General features: G+C 47.5%; 1 protein-coding gene across 1 annotated transcript in view; it reads left to right on the top strand.

The window, feature by feature from the left end:
- CNOT6L (CCR4-NOT transcription complex subunit 6 like) overlaps positions 1–18,361 on the top strand; it is an 844,987-nt gene that overhangs the window by 758,561 nt on the left and 68,065 nt on the right. Inside the window, exon 11 of the mRNA XM_085640943.1 lies at positions 14,008–14,213. Coding sequence (XP_085497069.1) covers positions 14,008–14,213 — 206 coding nt within the window. The remainder of the gene's footprint in view (positions 1–14,007; positions 14,214–18,361) is intronic.

The raw sequence follows: 18,361 nt of genomic DNA, 5'->3' as shown, positions 1-18,361 counted from the left end.
GAAGAGGGTCGGTGCAAGCACACAACCCTGCCTCACACCTCTTTCAACGGGGAAGGGGGATGTTTAATTCGCCATTTTGGCCATAGCTTACCCTGGCAAAGGTGTCTTTGTGTAAAGTTTCCAAGAGATAACATAGGTATGGGGGGACACCCATTCCCTTCAAAAGGTCCCACAACTGTCGTCGGTCTACCATATCAAAGGCAGACTTTAGATCAACATAGGAAAGGTAAAGACTACCTCCTTCCAGTTTGATAACTTTCCAATAGATCATCTGCAATCTAAACAGTTGATCTATTTGTGAGAAGTTGGCCTGGTATATGATGCTCACTAGTTAAAGTGATCACCTTGTACCATGCCAAGCAACCCTTATGGTGTGGTTGTAAGTCAACCTTTTCGGCCTAGCTGCCCTAGTGGTAGCGTAGGCTAAGCAGTCTTTGAGGCTAAACTCGTGAAGCGTGTTAAGCCAGCTGTTTCACCAAATGCAACCCCCTTTTATACCAATGAAAGGACACCACACAGATATATATTCAAAATATATATGTATTTATTTCTCAAAGTAACCCCTAGTCTCTTTATGAGCACAGGAGCACAAATCGTCAAACAAGATTACAGTAGAATACACAGAAGTTGCACTTTATATGGATAGGCCCCGGTGGCCACTCGAACCATATACTAAAATAGTGGTATAAGTACCACGAACAGAAAAGGGAAAAGGCCTAGGGCCTCTAGAATCGCTGGGCCTACAAGGAGCTAACTTCAGTTAGTGACCAGGAGGTCCACGGGTGGCGCGTGCAGAGCAAATAGTCACACGCGTGCTCCCATAGGTTTCAATGGGTGCGTAAAAAGTACAAAGTTACTGCAAAGAGGATCTTCCGGATGGACTAGGAACTCAAGATTTGGAACACAGGCACTAGAGATGTATTACTACACTTGGGCACAGGTGTGCCAGCTTTACCTCACCCACAGGAAGCGGGTGCATAGGCCTCGAAGTGCGTTGGGTTTCTTCTATCTGTTCCGTGGAGCTTGAAGACAAAGATGCTGCAGGCGGTCGGTCCGGGAGAGATGCAGTGGATCCAAGAGTGGATCGGAGATGTTGAAGACCTGTAAGCAGAGGGGACAGTGTTCACAGTCACTAGCCAGTGACCAGCGTGGCACCAGGTGGGTACCAGGCGATGTCGGGTGCAAACAGGAAGAAAGGTGTAGCTTGTCTCTGCAGCCACGTGGTCCCTGGAGGTCGACGACGTCCAGGAGTCGGTTCACGAGCTGTCCCACGCAGGCTCTCGCTGTCGGCGGTGTCGGCGGCTTGATCGAAGCAACCAAGCCTTGGCAAAAGCAATTGTTGTAGGAGATGAAATAAGCTGATGGTTCTGACCAGCAAGGTCAGAAGGACTGCTCCTTTGGAGGGGAGCAAGGGCCAGTCTGGAGCAACCAGACCAGCGGTGTATTTCGTAGAGTTCGTTGCCAAGATGGCTACTAGCCAGCGGGCCAGCAACCGGTTAGGCGCGTCGAGTGGCAAAATGCAGAAGGGCCCCACGCAGATCGTGGAGATGCTGGAGGGCTCACCTTTGGTGCAGATGCTGCTCGGGTGTTGGGCTTCTCAGATCCCAAAGCACAACTTGGAGGGAGCCTCGGTTGTTGCACTTGTCAGCTTGTCGTAGTCGTTCCAAGATGGCTGGCTCCACGTGTCTCGGTGCCTCCACGGGTCTCCTCTTTTCAGGGACTGTGGATCGGGCGGTGAGAGGTCTGGAGGTCCAGGTCTTGTCAGTCTCTGGGCTCGGGCTCCGGCGGGAGGCGGCGGCAAAGCAGACGTTGATTCGCTGGATGGTGCTTGCGTTAGCAAGGTGGTCACTCCCTGACCACAGGGGAGATTGGCTTCAGTCCTCTGTGCAGCAGAGCGTCGAAGTTCCCGTCTTCTTCTTAGTGTTAAGTTGATTCCAGGATGTCTGAAGTCTTAGGACACAGCTCCTACCTTTAAGCGGATTCTAGGGGCCGGACTACCTGCTAGGTCCCTCCCTATGGGTGGGACCAGGAAGGTGGGTGGTTACACCCCCAATCCTTTGTCCAGCTCGCCCCAGGCCCGGGACTGGTGTGCCCCAGGACCGGTTTGAACTGGCATATGCACCGAGGCTCCTTGTGAGCCACAGGCATGTCTGGTTTCTTTCAAGCCCTACCTGACCAATACACAAAATCCTGTCTGGGGTGGTGCACGCACCTCCCCTGGCAGGAAACCCTTTGTCCACACCTCCCAAGCTGGAAGGACTCCCAGCAGCAGGAGGGCAGACTTGTGTCTGTGGTGGCAGCATCCATTTTGTGGAGCTGAGGCTATGTCTGATTTTACCCGGGTTTCAGGTACTGTACATGTCGTGTCCCTCTAGAAGGGTGGAATGCTAACCCCGTCGCCAGAATTGGCGAGGGGTTAGTATTCCAATTCGTATGACACCTTACTCGACATGTTTTGATAAAGCCAAACCAAAGATAGCATTTAACCGCGAGGTTCATAATGCACTTAAGAGTATATGGTATGACGATATCTGGAAACAGTAGAAGGAAGTTGTTCCGACCACTGCAGACAGGCTCAGCTCATGCCAGAGCACCATCTCACATGGAACCAAGCACTCTGCCTTCAGGATTGTTAAGGCCTGCCATAGGAGTGACTTATAGGTTACCAGGTGTCCCATTTAAGGTTAGGTATAGGTATACTACACCTTAGTAAGAGGTGATTACACCAACTTACCCCAGCTGAGTGATCAGCCAGTTGTGTCAAATTGTTAGGCCAAGCCTGGGGTGGCATAATACATGCTTCAGCCCTTGGCAGGCCTTGGGTACACCAATGCCCTGGGTACCTAGTGTACACTGGTACAGGGGCTGACAGGGTGATCCACTTCCAATTGGTTATGCACCTAGGGTGCATAGTTTTAATTTAGTAGAGAGGACAGCAGGCTGGGGGTCTGATTGGCAGGCCCACAGCCTCAATATGTCAAAAACCAGTGAAGCAAAAAGCAAAAATTTGGGGTGACCATAGGATAGCAGACCCTACTCTCCTACACTATTGTTGACATTTTTGATCTAAAGCCCACCTGTAAGGGGGTCAGGATGTTAAACTCATCCATCCATGCTTGGAGCCTCCCCAATAGAACGCGTGCAAAGATCTTCTGTGCCACGTCTATTAGGCTAATCGGCCTGTAGTTTGCCGGGTCCAGGGGCGAACCATTTTTATGTATCGGGATGATCTCAGCACCGGCCCAAGTATGAGGCAGTGGCATTCCTAAAAAAATTGCATTAAAAAGATTTTGTAGATAGGGAGCCCATACAACCTGTTCGCTCTTATACAGGTCGCCCGGTATCCTGTCTAGTCCGGGTGCTTTATTAGGGAGGACTTTTTTCAGGGCTAATTTAACCTCTTCCAGTGAGCATAGATCGTCATCACACATAGTCAAAAAAGGGGCTTGCCTGGATAGTGATTCATGGGGTTCTGGGGCTATTGGATTACTGGCATAAAGGGCTTGATAGTGCCGGCGCCAAACGTCCTCCCCTAAATTAGGTTGGACTGCTACTTGGGAGACAGAGGACCCAGTTTTAACCAAATTCCAGAAAGCCGTGGAATCCTTTTTCCTTAATGTGATAGAGATTTCCTCCCATCTATTATACTCCCATTCTTTTTTTGCGTCTGTAATCACTTTCTTATAGTGACCCCTCGCCTCCTTAATCAATACCTTATTCCCCCCTTTTAGTTTTACTAGGAGTGATGACTTAGCTTCTCTACAAGTTTTGGTAAACCATAAAGATCTCTCTCAAATTTTGGGAGTTCCTCCTTGTTCCCCGATAAAAGTACCCCTCTAAGATTGCGCATAGCTCTGCATGAGTAGAGCCTATATTACCCTGATGAAAAGGGGTAATTCCCGCTACAGCAGGATCCAGAGCTTGCTCTAAAAGCGGATAAATCTCCCTGTACATATCTCCAAGCTCAGTTTGGGATTGGGCAATCTTTTCCCATCTATCTCTCCGACCTCCACATGATGTAACCAGAGGGGGTAAATGATTAGTGTCCCTAGGTTGATATAGGGAATTATCATAGCCTTCCAGAATAGATACAAGGGGATTATGATAGCTTTCACTGCGATTTACTACCTGAAAATCCATGACCCTGGACCACATATCCAATTTAATCATTATATAATCTATAATGGAGGCATAACTATTCCGTTGGAATGTGACTTTGCCAGAATTGTCTGCTGGGTGCCTTCCATTACATGCCCTCAGGGAATGGGTAAGGGTTAGTGTGGTGAGTTGAAGAACCAGGGGTGTCCATCCCTTCGTAGGATATGAATTACAAGGGGGAATTACCCATACTTGATCCTCTTCTTGAGTAACTGAACTGGACACACCATTCAATGGTTCGAAATGGCAGTTGAAGTCACCACCTATAAACAAATGTTCCTGCGTGGGTAATATACACAGGAAATCTTCTAGTTTTAACAAGGTACTAGATTTTTGACCATACTTCACGGGGCGAGAATAAATGTTAATTAGATTCAGCTCGGGGTGATCCCCAAATATTAAGGCTATACACATAATATCCACGAGCCAGTATCAATTACTCTGATTGCGCACCCCAAATGTGTTTTTACCCAAATGCACAATCCATCTGATGGTCTCCCCCTTAGGGCCCTTACTGCCGAAACCCAGTACATAACAAACCCAAGGCGATGACATGCTTTCATTGCCCAGGTTTCTTGAAAAAGGCATATGTCGTGACCATCTATGAACTCTCCCCAGTCCGGGGAGTCCAGCAATGGGCCGATACCTGCCAAGTTCCAGGATAGGATTTTTAGGCCCGCTCCATGCTCTGGTTTTTGGGTATTGTTAGCTCTTATTTGTGGGCCCATGTGGAGCTGTGTGGATTGTCCAGATGTGTCCCCCCCATTCTCTGTTACCTCTGCAGATAGGGGGAGACTAACAGTCATTAATTGAGTGGGAGCGATACTAGTCTCAATTCTATTAGGCTCTTGAGCACATTCCAAAGCCAAATCAAATTGCTGAAGTAGCCCCTGTGAAGCAGTGGGTACTACCCTTAGGCATACTTGTTTGTCATGTGCCTTACTCTGTCCAGAAAGAGTTTCCTGTCTTCCCACCGGAGTGTGACCCACCCCCTGAGGTCTGATGTTTTTAGTGGCCTCACCTACAGGATGCAGTCAATCAACAAGATCGAGGGTACTGAACCTATTGTGACAATGGATAGGGGGGCATGGATCATGATGATGGGCCACTCTAGTCCCAAAGGGGCCCCTACCCCTTTCCCTCATGACCCCAGTTTGGTCCACAGGACCTAATACAAGGTTGGGTACTTTGATTGGATAAAAAAAAGAAAGGGGAAGAGATTGGATTCCATCCGAGGGGTTAGCCCATCCTCCATCCCCCAGAAACTTAGTCACCCTTTTGTCCCTGAAAGTTACGAGGATACAGTCACCCCTTATATTTTTCACACTCCTGCCCACCCATTCCACTCTGCGCACCATCATAATTTCCCCGTCAAGATTAGGTGGCAGGGGTCTATTTACACGGAGCCAATACATGACCTTATTCTTCAGGGCCATGTATGGTTCAATTTTATCAGCAGGAAGTTCAGGGACGCCAGTTAGAACCACTACATGGGGGCTACACGCTGGGGGGAGATCTGGTCTTGGTGATTTTATTTTAAGACCAAGATGATGATTGTTGCTACAATCAGTGGGAGGCACTATTTTGTGCAATTGGGGAAAGTTCCTATCCACCCTAGCATCAGTAAAGGCCTGGGGGATTTGGAGAGGATGGGTGGGGGCAACAATTCTCTCACTACTTAGCAGTTGGTCCCTATCGGATACCATTGTATTACTAGATCAGAGGTCTTCAAACTTTTGGATGCCGAGACCCCCCTGTCAACATTTTGAGGCGTAAGGACCCCCTCTTGACAAAAATGTCTAAACCTGTTGACTAAATTGCGTGGGATGAAAATGTAAATGAGGTTATGTGATGCCGCGTATTTTGGGATAGCATTGCTTCATTATTTTGATATTTGTTACACACAGTAACGCTGAGGAAAGATTTCACCCAATCAGTACCCATTTATAACCAAAATACAGCAATTATCATCAGAAAGATTTCAAGTCAACCTTTGTGAAGGGCCTTCCACTCTGCAGCAATACGTGCTGCCACATTAGAAGCTCACCTGGCCCTGACCGTAAGAAGCAGGGGTCCCTTAAAACCCTGGCGGTTTTGTGTAGAGTTAAGCCTTTTACCCATGCAGCTTTCCTCTCACCCCCTCCCTTCCATCCCTCTCTCCTCTCCTAACCCTGGATCCCTCTCTCACTTTGCAGGTCAATTTCTTTCACCCCTTTTTACAACTTCTGAACTCTCCCCATTCAACCTCTCACTTCACCTTTAATCACCTCTTGCCATTCTGTCCTTTCACTGCCCTCATCTCTAACAGTCTCTCATATGTATCTCATGGCCTCTCTGGCCCTGTCACCTCCCGTGCCCCTCAGCACTTCTCATTCACCTCGTCTCTTCATTCAAATTTTTGTCTATTTGTATCTTACACCTCTCCAGTCCCCCCATTCCTCTTTCACATCTCCCCTTTGTTCTAACAGAAGCCCTCACCTTTGGATCACACTCACTTCTTGCGTGTCCACTCTTCTCTTCGGCAATTCACATTTCTCCTCATCCCTGACCTCTTCAATCAAATTCTCTCACTCCCTTGCTGTCCTCTCTCATTTTGGGTGCGGATGCAAGTTCAGAATGGGATGAATGAATGTATGATTACTGATGGGCTTGTTTGAGTGAGTTGCATATTGAGTAGTGAGGGGGACAGGTGAGTGAAGTGTCACATGAGTAGTGTACTCGTGTGACTGCAGGTTGAGGTATAGTGTGAGCAGGACAAGTGCATTTTGAGAGCAGAGTGATCACTGTGAGTGCAAGGTGAGCGGGTGAATGGTGCAAGTGCATGGTGATCAGTGTGAGTGCATTGTGATCACTGTGAGTGCAAGGTGAGCGGGTGAATGGTGCAAGTGCATGGTGATCAGTGTGAGTGCATTGTGATCACTGTGAGTGCAAGGTGAGCAGGTGAATGGTGCAAGTGCATGGTGATCAGTGTGAGTGCATTGTGATCGCTGTGAGTGCAAGGTGAGCGTGACAATGAAGGGCGAGAATGAGGAATGAGTTGTCTGAATGCAGGGTGCATTCCCAGACCCATGAAGTAACTCAGCATGTTATTGACGGGGGCGTAGACTTTAATTTCTAAGTTAAACTATTGCAGCATTAATCGGGGATCGAGGGTGAAGGAAATAAATAATGTGCTGATCCTGCAACAAACTTCCAGTCCTATGGTTAGGGTTGCCAGCAGATTATTTTGGTGGCCCAGTCGGTACAAAAAAAAGCAGTCACCTAAAGCGGTATCTTCAGCGCTTATCTGTGCATACTTCCCAGGGCCGGCTTTAGTGCTGGTGGTGCCCTGTGCGACAATGTTTGTTGGTGCCCCCCACAATGACCACCCCCACCACGGATTCTCTCACTAGCACCCTTTAACAGTGACCAAGTCTCCATAACCCCACACTCTCAGATGCATTGAATTAGTTATATAGTGCCACTCATACCAGTGTAGGGTGTCCGAGCACTTTGCATCACACACACATTACACAGAGACAATCAATCATAAGTGTGTAAATCAGTGTATAGGAAATGTTACATAAGCCAAAGGACTAAAAGTATAGGAGTCACATGTCATCCATACTGGTAGGCAGTATAGTTCAAGAGTGCTTGGTGTGGAGAAGCACAAACTCAGAGTCGAAAAAGAAACAGCATAGTTGGGAGTTTCCTTTAATAATAAGAATTGATTTCTAGCCAAATTAACCCTTTTTGCAACATTAATCAATGGTCTAATAATGTATACTTTGCAGTGTGTATGCAGTTCTAGGATGAAAGTTAATCGCTCACTATTCTCTATTAGGACTTTAAGTTATAAATTGCAAGTAATAAAAGGATGCCTCTTTTAAAGCAGTAACCTGCTGATCTCTTCACATCATACGCACTCTGTAATCTACTTGGTACACGTTCTTTGCAGCAGGCATATTAACCCTCTGCACTAACATCACCTAAGTCAAAACCTCAACTATACAACATTCTGATCTCTCTCCAGGAAGATAATTAATCACACAAGTTATCTTGACATTTATGTGAGGCCTGGTAATTGCCGGGGAAAGAAACGCTGCAGCAGGTGCTTCAAAAGCACAATAAACTTTCACTCACGGCGCCCCCAGGAAGCCAACTTTGTATTCCTTTCCATGAAATGCATTCTCACACTACGGCAGTGAATGTAAAATCCAAATGTAAGGAATAGGCACAGTGGGGACCCAGGGGGTACTGGAACCAGCAAAAAAACCTAAGCCTCTGTAAGCAGTTTAGCAAAGGCATGTTAAATGGTCTTTAAAGACCTGTGAAAAAACACGGGGTGCCGGAGATAGGACTCCAGACACTGCCCAGCTGAGCCCCCAGCAGCTCAAGTTTCACTGCAGCAGCCGACACAGGACGGGGGAAGTGTGGGGGGGGGGCTGAAGCCCTTGGGCCTGGGCAGAAGTGTGACTGGGAAGGCGCGACCCCCTTTGCATCACTCCACGGCCCCCCTGGGGGTCGCGCCCCACAGTTTGAAGACCCCTGTACTAGATGGATCTATCTCATTCTCTCTTGCAACCGGCAAGGGAGCTTGTTGTAGGGGTGTTAATAAACAAGGTCCTTTCTTAGTTTGGTGAGCCAACTCGCTGCGATTTGGGTCTGCGGCAATGAGAATCAGCCTTAGTTTTTCTTCTACGATGGCTAATCGCTTGGTTAGTGGAGATAAGCTCCCTGAGATTAATAACTCCATCTTTACCCAAAAAGCATCATCAATTGAACATTTAGAACATTTAGGGGGCTCTTTCAAAATAACTTCAGGTGACATAGGCGGTATGATCTCCAATCCTGAAGTTATAGATAAACTTTCCTGCTCAGGTGGGTCGCTATGTCCATTGTTCGAATTGAGTGTTTTTAGATTTTTTATTATTGTTGTGTCTCGTCGGTCCTCCCTCGCGCTTCTTCCCCTTCGATGGATTTGTCCTTGGACCTTTACTCCTCACGGACTGCTCCGTCTTTGACCTTGTTGTGATAGTATTTATAAAGATGGGGGCGGGTGGCAATGGCTCTCTCCTTTGGGCTGGTGACTCATTTAGCCCTGGCTCGATAGGCCTTGATACCACTAACACCCGTTGTGTTGCTGTTACATCGGGAGGTGCCTCGGTGTGTTTAGCCCCATAGAGAACGATTGGACCTTTATTGGGAGAGCAAGCTGACATGATGCCTCCTAAGGAGGAACGTTTTCCTGATAGTGGCTCTAATGATAGCCGGCGTTCAGTGGCAGCTATTTCATATGCCAGAACGTTACTGGCTCTGGTAATAAAGTTCCCTAAAGTCTCGGCCATGCTGCCGCCTTTACTCATCTCCCAGTGGAAGTGGATGACTAAAAAATGAATCAGACCACTCAGGCCAAAATAGATGTTTGGTGATGTTGCAAAGGGGTTAAAACTCTTACCAAATTGCAGGTGCAGCTCCCTCGTTTTGCAGGTGGGACGTCGAACATAGGGGGGGGGGCCGGCCTGGCCTCCGCCGTTCTCGAACCTGCTCAAACGGGCCCGCTCTTGGCCCGGGCTTCGCCCGGCGCCCGCCCGCTTCCCGCAACGCGGGGGTTGGGTGTGCCTCTTAAGCGCCTCCGGGCGCGCAAACGGCGTCGGCGGCTTCCTGCCGCAGGGGACACTGGGAGCCGTAGTCCTGGCTTCACTCGCGGCCGCTATAGGTGTTAGAGCGGCGGCGGCGGAAAGCGGGACGAAGCAAGGACCGGAACACTGCTGCACACAGGAGGATTATCACTGCCACAAACCCACAGGTACTGCACAAAGGCCCACGTAGTCCAACTACTCTTGCCTCTTTTCTAGGTTTGTTACCTATTGTGAGGACAGACAGGCCAGTTGTCTTCATGCCAAGCTGCCTGATGTTCTTTTGTTTCTTTGGTTTGGCAAAGATTTGCTGGACACAGTCAAAGATTACTTATCAGTCCTTTTGACATTTCTTATTTTGCTTGATAGCCCTTTTTATTTAAGTCACCCTCTGTGATGCATTTATTAAATGGCTTTCATGTGTTTCCACCTGCTCCTCTTATTATTCTGAAGCTGGACCTTAATTTGGTCTTTATCCTTTTTAGGTGGAGCCTAGCGCAGCGCACATGCGCAGCACTATGGAAGGGCTTCATGTGAGCACTTCAAATTTTTCCGTGTGGGTCTCACTCCGCCCACACACCTCCCACACATTGGATTGGCCTTTGCGTGTGGCTTTCAATAATGAAAGCATGCAAGTGGTCAAAGGCGGGGGGTGCATGTCCCACCTCCTTTACAATGTGTCACTCCCACAATCTTTTGCTTGCGGGAGCGAGCAGCGGTGCGCAGGGTGGCAGCTGCATTCCTCGTTTTTTTCTTCCTTGCAGTGCACGCGCACCACTCACGGGCACCCTTATAGCGTGCGCACATCGCACACCACTAGCAGGACGTCGTACGCGGGACGTTGTTCTTTGTACAATTCTTCATTCATATGGAACCTCTGTTTATTTATTGGAAGATATTAATAAAAACGTTTAAAAAGGACTGCTCCCCATCAAAGAAGCATCTGACAAATTGAAATGTTATATCTGAGTCCTCGATTTTGAAGAGGTAAATCAATTGATTCTTCTTACGTAAAACCATTCAGTGATCTGAAAAAGAAATACAACACAATAAACAGCACTAGTTGGGTACAACACCCCATTCACCACACGTTGGAACAGTTGTACGCATTACTCGTACAACTTAAAACAGGAGCCTTGTCAGTCATAATGCTCATGCGCTCTACTTCCTACCAAGATTAGGGAACTGACATCATTTTGTTTCTATGCACAAGTGGGCTTGTGGGGGAAGGACCATGAGGCACTTCTTCCCTTTGAAGTGGTCGCACGATAGAGCGGCTAACACTCGGACATTATGTGAGATGAGGTTATCTGGCTCTTCTTAAAGTCTCAAGTTAGGGCACCATCATCCACTGGGGCGTCGGCCGTGCCCGGCGCCTGCGCCCTTTGCTCGTGTCACCCGGCTGTTTACAGAGGCTCCGCGCTGCTGGCCAGACGTACCGGGCACTCATTCACAGCCACTTCTCACCCCTATCTGGGCTCCCGAAACACAGACATTATATCGCAGAAAACTCTTGCTCGCCCCTTTGATCTACTCAATAAAAACAGCTTGCAGATAAGAAAGACGCACTTATTATTGTCACAGTATAAGCATTGACGTAAAATATGAGTTTGCAAGATACAGCAGTGTATCACAAAGATGTATGCAAGTTCTTTATTTTTTTGAGGACTTTTATAGCACTGACCTCTTATTGTACACGTCAGAACAGTTTACACCGTTGAAAACGTAATAGTAATATACAATTTGCGATCAAAGCTATGCGTAAGATATTACAATGTATCTCACAAAAAGTAATGGGATGCTAGTAACCAGATATGGTCACTACTGTGTCTATCAGCCAAAGTCATCGAGAAGACCGTCAACAAGCAGATGGCCGCCTTCCTCGAGACGAACGGATCCCTCGACCCCTCACAGTCCGGCTTCCGAGCCAATCACAGCACCGAGACCGCCCTCATCGCCGCCACCGATGACATCCGAGCCCTGATGGACAATGGAGAAACAGCGGCCCTCATCCTCCTAGACCTCTCCGCGGCATTCGACACGGTCTGCCACCGCACCCTAGTACGGCGCCTCAGCAACATCGGAATCCAGGACAAGGCGCTGGAATGGATCATCTCCTTCCTCGACAGAAGAACACAGAGAGTCTGCCTAACACCGTACAAGTCAGAGGCCTCCGAAGTCATCTACGGCGTCCCTCAAGGATCATCTCTGAGCCCCACCCTCTTCAACGTCTACATGAGCCCCCTCGCGGCCATCGTACGCAAACACAACCTCAGCATAATCTCCTACGCCGACGACACCCAGCTGATCCTCTCCCTGACCAACGACCCCACCGCCGCCAGAGCCAACCTGCACGAAGGGATGAAAGAGGTAGCCGAGTGGATGACAACCAGCCGCCTGAAACTGAACTCGGACAAGACGGAGGTCCTCATCCTGGGCCCCTCACCCTCCGCCTGGGACGACTCCTGGTGGCCTCCCGCCCTGGGCACCGCACCCAAACCGACAGACCATGCACGCAACCTGGGCTTCATCCTGGACTCCTCCCTCTCCATGACCAGGCAAGTCAACAACGTCTCCTCGGCGTGCTTCAACATCCTACGCATGCTACGGAAGATCTTCTGGTGGATCCCCACCGAGACCAGGAAAACCGTCACCCAGGCCCTCGTCACCAGCCGACTGGACTACGGCAACGCCCTCTACGCCGGTACCACCGCCAAGCTCCAGAAGAGACTCCAGCGGATCCAGAACGCCTCAGCCAGACTCATCCTCGACATCCCACGAACCAGCCACATCTCCGGACATCTGAGAGACCTTCACTGGCTCCCCGTCAACAAAAGAATCACCTTCCGCCTCCTCACCCACGCACACAAAGCCCTACACGACCAAGGCCCGAGCTACCTCAACAGCCGAGTCAACTTCTACGCTCCCAAACGCCACCTCCGATCAGCCAACCACGCCCTCGCCGCCGTCCCCCGCATCCGAAGAGCGACTACAGGAGGAAGGTCCTTCTCCTACCTGGCCGCCAAGACCTGAAACTCCCTCCCGACCGACCTGCGCCTGACCCAAGACCACCTCTCCTTCAGGAAGACGCTGAAGACCTGGCTGTTCGAGCAGTAGCGGCACCCCCCCCCCCCCCCCAGCGCCTTGAGACCCTACGGGTATGTAGCGCGCTTTATAAGTGTCATTGATTGATTGATTGATTATCAGCAGGAAACAATAAAGAGAAAAATTCTTCATTTATAAAGACGAGAACCCTCACTCACCCAAGGGTGACATGCTTCATCATTCGGTCCCCTCTTACACACTGCAACCGCAAGGTATACAGTGTGGGCTACAACTCTCCAAAAAAAGGGAATGAGAGGAGCGTGAGGTGTTTTGCAAGGTTACCAATTTAGGAAATGGGAGTGAGGGGCAGAGTGCAAAATACGAAACAGAAAAGGTGCATTAAAAATAGCTCCTGGGTGGCACAAGAAGTTTAATGATTGTCCCCATGGGCTAAGGTTAAAAGCAGGTGATAAAGGACTGAAATAATGTCCTATTTGTCAATGGTCAAGGCTATTACAATCACAGAAAAATCACAGTTAAATTTGAATATCATGATTCTTAACCACCTTTACACTGTCATAATTTTTTTAATTGGGTCATTCAGTTGTACATAATATCTTCTTGTTAATATACAAGGTAACAAAAATACTTATAATACTTTTTTATTATAACTTTTAAACATGCTGCACAGCAGCCACAATGCTCTATAACATAGCTTAAAAATATTGGCAACGCCAAGAGCACTGGCTGAACACTTATAAGGACCCAAAGGCGAGACCTATTGGCTATGCCAATGCTTGTTATGCATGCTTTGTGTGAGCCTATGCAGAGTTTGGAATTCTCTATTGATAAACTGACACCTGTCTATATTTGGATTTAAAAGGTAAGGAATCGGTGGTTAGAGTAGTCATCAGAAAGAACATTACTGACGTTGGCTAATTGTTCTTTAGAACTATTGGTACATCTGCATGTAACACTTCAGTGTTGACAGAATGATAATGTCTTACTTTTTGACAAAGTTAGAGCATAATAAGGTGAGGAGCTACCTACGCCTTACCAAAATAGTGGCTGAATAACATACACCACCAGACTTGGCTTTCCACTACAAATAATCTGTGTTTTGAAGCAACATTTTTTTCTTTCAGATCACTTAATTAAATTCTGTCTTTTTTATTTTGATGCATAGGTGTTGTGGAATATTTGAGCAGTGGAGTAGTTGCGGACAATCACAAAGACTTTAAGGAACTTCGATACAATGAATGCCTCATGAACTTTCACAACAATGGAAAGAATGGCCCTATCTCAGATGGGAGAATATCTCATGGCTTTCAGTTAAGGAGCGCATATGAAAACAACTTGATGCCTTACACCAATTATACCTTTGATTTCAAAGTAAGTATCATTCTGATGGATCTTTCTAATCACAGATTCATCTAATTCTGCCTCTTCTCAAGTGAAACAGACTGGATCCGGAAACATGTGCATAGCATCTGCATGCTGACAGATTGGACCTTTGGACTCCGTCTAGCCTTTGTACGTGATGACACGGAGCGGTATGTAAGAGTGATGTCAGTTCTTCAGCTCTGGAGTTTAGTTACTTCAATTTTTCAAACTTCTTTCTGAAGTGTTGTTAATTAAACTTTTTTGACAGTGTGCAGGGTCGTTGTGAGCCAAAACTCAATTGTTTAAATTTTGCTGAAAGCTGATGTTATTTAAGGACCCTAAAGCCATCTATTTTGATGCTGAAGTACCAAGCCTGTCCTGTGACAAATGCTCACTGATGCAGGGAATGTGAAGTGGGAACAAGAAGCTACATTCTAGATCATTGAGCATAAGAAACAGGGTCAGTCCCACTCAGTTTGGGACTGTTCCAGGTCTATTCCCATTCACCATCTTGAGGCAAGTCCAAAACAAAGTTGTAAGACGAGTCAGAAAGGGAACACAAGTTCCAAGCTGGGGAGATTCACCTCTTCTATGCTCTCATTCTAAGGAAAGGGTTTATAGGCAACACTCAAAAAGCCAGACTCTGATCTGATTTTTGTTCCGAGCCGATGCGCCACAAGTTCTCCTGACCATTGTTGAATCTGTAGCAAACTGCAGGTATTAAGGAAGCCATGTTGTTTACAGCTCTTCAGGATGGTACTGGATTCCTCATGTGAACCTCCTGGCTTCACAAATCTGTCAGGGCCTTCAGGTGGTGGATCCTCTCCTGACGCAGTATGACCCTGTACTAATACAAACTGTGTCAGGCCATGACTCAACAGTTGTTTGATTACTTGCACAACCCCGGCTCCAGAGATGCCAGTACAGGATTCCACTCCTAATCTGATCGCAGATGCTGAACTGACTTCAGCTAGGGTGCACCAATGTTGCACTATACAAGAAACAAGACTTAAACTCAGTATGAGGAAAACTCTCCTATTCCCTAGCCTCAGTGGTAGTGTTTCAGGAAGCTAAAAAAACAACACCTATTTTGCTCTGATTGGCATGGTCTTTGATCTTGAGCATGTTCCCCACAATGAAGATGATGTTGAAGAGGCAGATCTCTTGCTCTCCTCTCATTACAATGATGCAACCTTTGCTAGAGACAGAATTGTATTTACCCTTAGGGATCCCTACAAAATAGTATGCTTCTTTTGCGGTGCTGGTATGAAGAGCTGTGAGGTGCTAAATCAGCAGTTTCCTACAACAGAGACGAAGGCCAACCATCCAGCCAAAATGTTGTGGTCTAGCCTTTGGAGCCCTCATTACAATTTAATGAAACCTGGACTGAATCCCTTGTGGTGGCTTAGTCAAGCCTTGCTCCAGTCGGCCAGTAAGTCAGTCGATTTCTGTATGGCCCAAGCTCAGATACAGGTGATCCAACTTTCCTAACACAGTATCCTACTTCTGAGATTCTTCTATTTCATGCCTCTAGAAGCAAAGTAAATCCAAAATATTTTCCTACTGATTCACTAGACAGAGTATTGAAGAGAAAAGGCATTTTGGGCTAAAGAGTCTTTTCATCTCGTAGCTTAGTGCACAGTTCTTTGAATGATGTTTGTCTCTTGGCTCCTGTCACTTATGCCCTGTGGACATTGGGAGTGAGATTTTTCATGCTTTGCTTGAAAACTCATGGAATTCCTTTGCAGAGACAGTCCAAGGATGGCCACGCCTCTGTAAAATCTATTTTGTTGTCCCACCTGGATACCACTGATTGTGTTGCACGGGCTGTAGGAACCAGATGCCACGCTTGGATGTGTGCCACTGGGTTTTCTGAAGACATCTAAGCCTCACTTATGGATATGCCCTTTTATAGGGCTCATTTGTTTGGCGAAAGGCTAATTGTTTCCTGAAACACATTTAAGGACAGCAGTTTCCTTTTAGTTGCCTACCCTTGTTTGCCAGTTCCATCAACAGTATTGGAAGTTTCTGAGGCTATTCCAGAGGCCTTACCTAACGGTAGAGGTAGCTGTCAAATCCAGTTTACCTTTTTCCTGCCTCCAGGGACAGGGGCGGTTGAAGGGGATAAAATCATAAACAGCAGCCCTCCCCTTCTCTCTCAGCACGTCTGCCACTAAGCTCTTTTAGTATTTCCTCCATCAGCCATCAATGGCCCCCAGGAAGGTCTTATCAAGCAATGTGTAACCCACTGGCACTCGCTTATGTCAGACTAGTGGGTTCTTCAGTATTGTTTAACAAGGTTATCCCTTTCCCTTTTGTGCCTACCACCTCACTCTCCTCCATACTTTGCTCAAACATTTGCAGATTATGTTGCTCTTCTGTTCCAAGAGGTGATGATGTTGGTCGCCAAGGGAGCAATCAGTATTGTACCCAAGGAAGAGAGGCACTTATTGGTCCCCAAAGAAAGATGAGGGTCTGAGACCGATATTGAACCTCAGAAAATAGAACTTGTTCCTCAAGAAGAAGTTTTTCAGAATGATGACACATTCTCAGGTTTGCTGGCCTTGGATCCTAAGGACTGGGTGATATCCCTAGAACTGCAGGATGTCAATTTTAATGTTCTGGACCTGCATGCCCACAGAAACTATCTTTGCTTTGTAGTGGGGTCGGACTACTTCTAATTTACAGTCCTATCTATGGCCTGATATTGGCCCCTTAGGTCTTTACATCAGTCATTTGGGAGGTAGGAGCCCATATTTGTTCAAAGCCAAAGACTTTCAGTAGTGGGAGGTGTATGCCAACCTGAAAAGCATGTCCCCTCCTTCTCCCAAAGTTTCAGTGGTGATTGATGCTTCCACTGACGGTTGAGGTGGTCACCTGGTGACCTGGAGATCAGAGGTTTCTGGTCTCCCACGTAGCAGCTCCATCACATCAGTATTTTGGAGGTGCATGGTAATCTGCCTGGCCCTCAAGGCATTTATCCTTCTGTCAAAGCAGGTTGACCCCACTGCTAAAAGACAACACAGTTGCCATTTGGTACTGCAGCAAGTATGGCAGTTCTGTCTGAATGATGTGGAACTGTACAGTAGCAGAACTACACAAGGTGTCCCTGACAGTAAAATCTCCTGGTGGGGTCCCTCAACATCAGATGGATGAGCTCAGCAGGCTTCATCTTCCAAGTCACGAGTTGCATCTGGAGTTGACAAAGGGGATCTTCACATGGTGGGACATTCACTCTGTAGATCTTTTTGCTACAATGTCAAGAAAGAGGGGGGACCAGGAGCTCATTATTAGTCCAGTGTCCGTGCTCCAAACTAGTTATGAAGTCAGCAAAAGGGGGGACACTGTTCCAGAGTGAGTTCCGTCAGAAGTCAGACACTCACTGTAGGAAAGGTAGAAAGAGGGAACGGAGTGCTAGGTCAAGGACTCAGTAGAAGTGGAGGCGGGGTAGACAAATCTAGTCTCTTGTAGCCCTCACACACCCCGAAGGATGTCATGCTTCATCATTGGGCAGTTGCTCCTTGTCGGGCCGGCGGTGCAATGCCCTACGGGTCCCCCAAAGGGTCACTTTGGCGGAGATCTTTTGAGAACTGCCGTTTGGTGCATGTGGGTGTGTGAACAGAGTCCTAAGTGAAGGGAGATGTTTGTGTGTGCAGAGAGTTAAAACTGTCTAAGGGTTGCCGAAAAAGGGAATTTAATGAAAAGGTACCCTTGGCAGAGTAAAAAACACGTAGGTTGAGGGTTACCAACAAAGGCATAATGTGCCTGGGTAACTGTCTGGTCGACATGTTTCACGCCTCAAGCGGTCATAAAGATCCCTGGCGTTGCATCAGGACCATAAGGAACTGTGATATTGTGCATGAAAGTAGAAAAAGAGTAGAGGGATAACATTAGCCCTCTAACCGATCAGTGCGCGCCACCACCTTATGTACTGTTGGTTGTGGCTTAAGCTAATTAGTTGAGAGATGCCCTCATGATCGTGACCTAAAAGGGAGGAGAACAGTGCTCCATAGGCTAAAGGCGTAGGGTGCCTACACCTTTCTGGGGTATTTGCTCGGGTGTCTGCTCCTGAAGACCTGCCCCGTCCTGACGCCTTGCTACCTCAGAAAACACTTAATGTTCAACATTTTTAACTCAACAATTTCCTCCTGGAGGAT

The sequence above is a fragment of the Triturus cristatus genome, chromosome 2_2 (genome assembly GCF_964204655.1).
Source record: "Triturus cristatus chromosome 2_2, aTriCri1.1, whole genome shotgun sequence".
Lineage (NCBI taxonomy): Eukaryota > Metazoa > Chordata > Amphibia > Caudata > Salamandridae > Triturus > Triturus cristatus.
The sequence above is the reverse complement of the archived record's forward strand: the minus strand, read 5'-3'. Positions and strand labels throughout refer to the sequence as shown.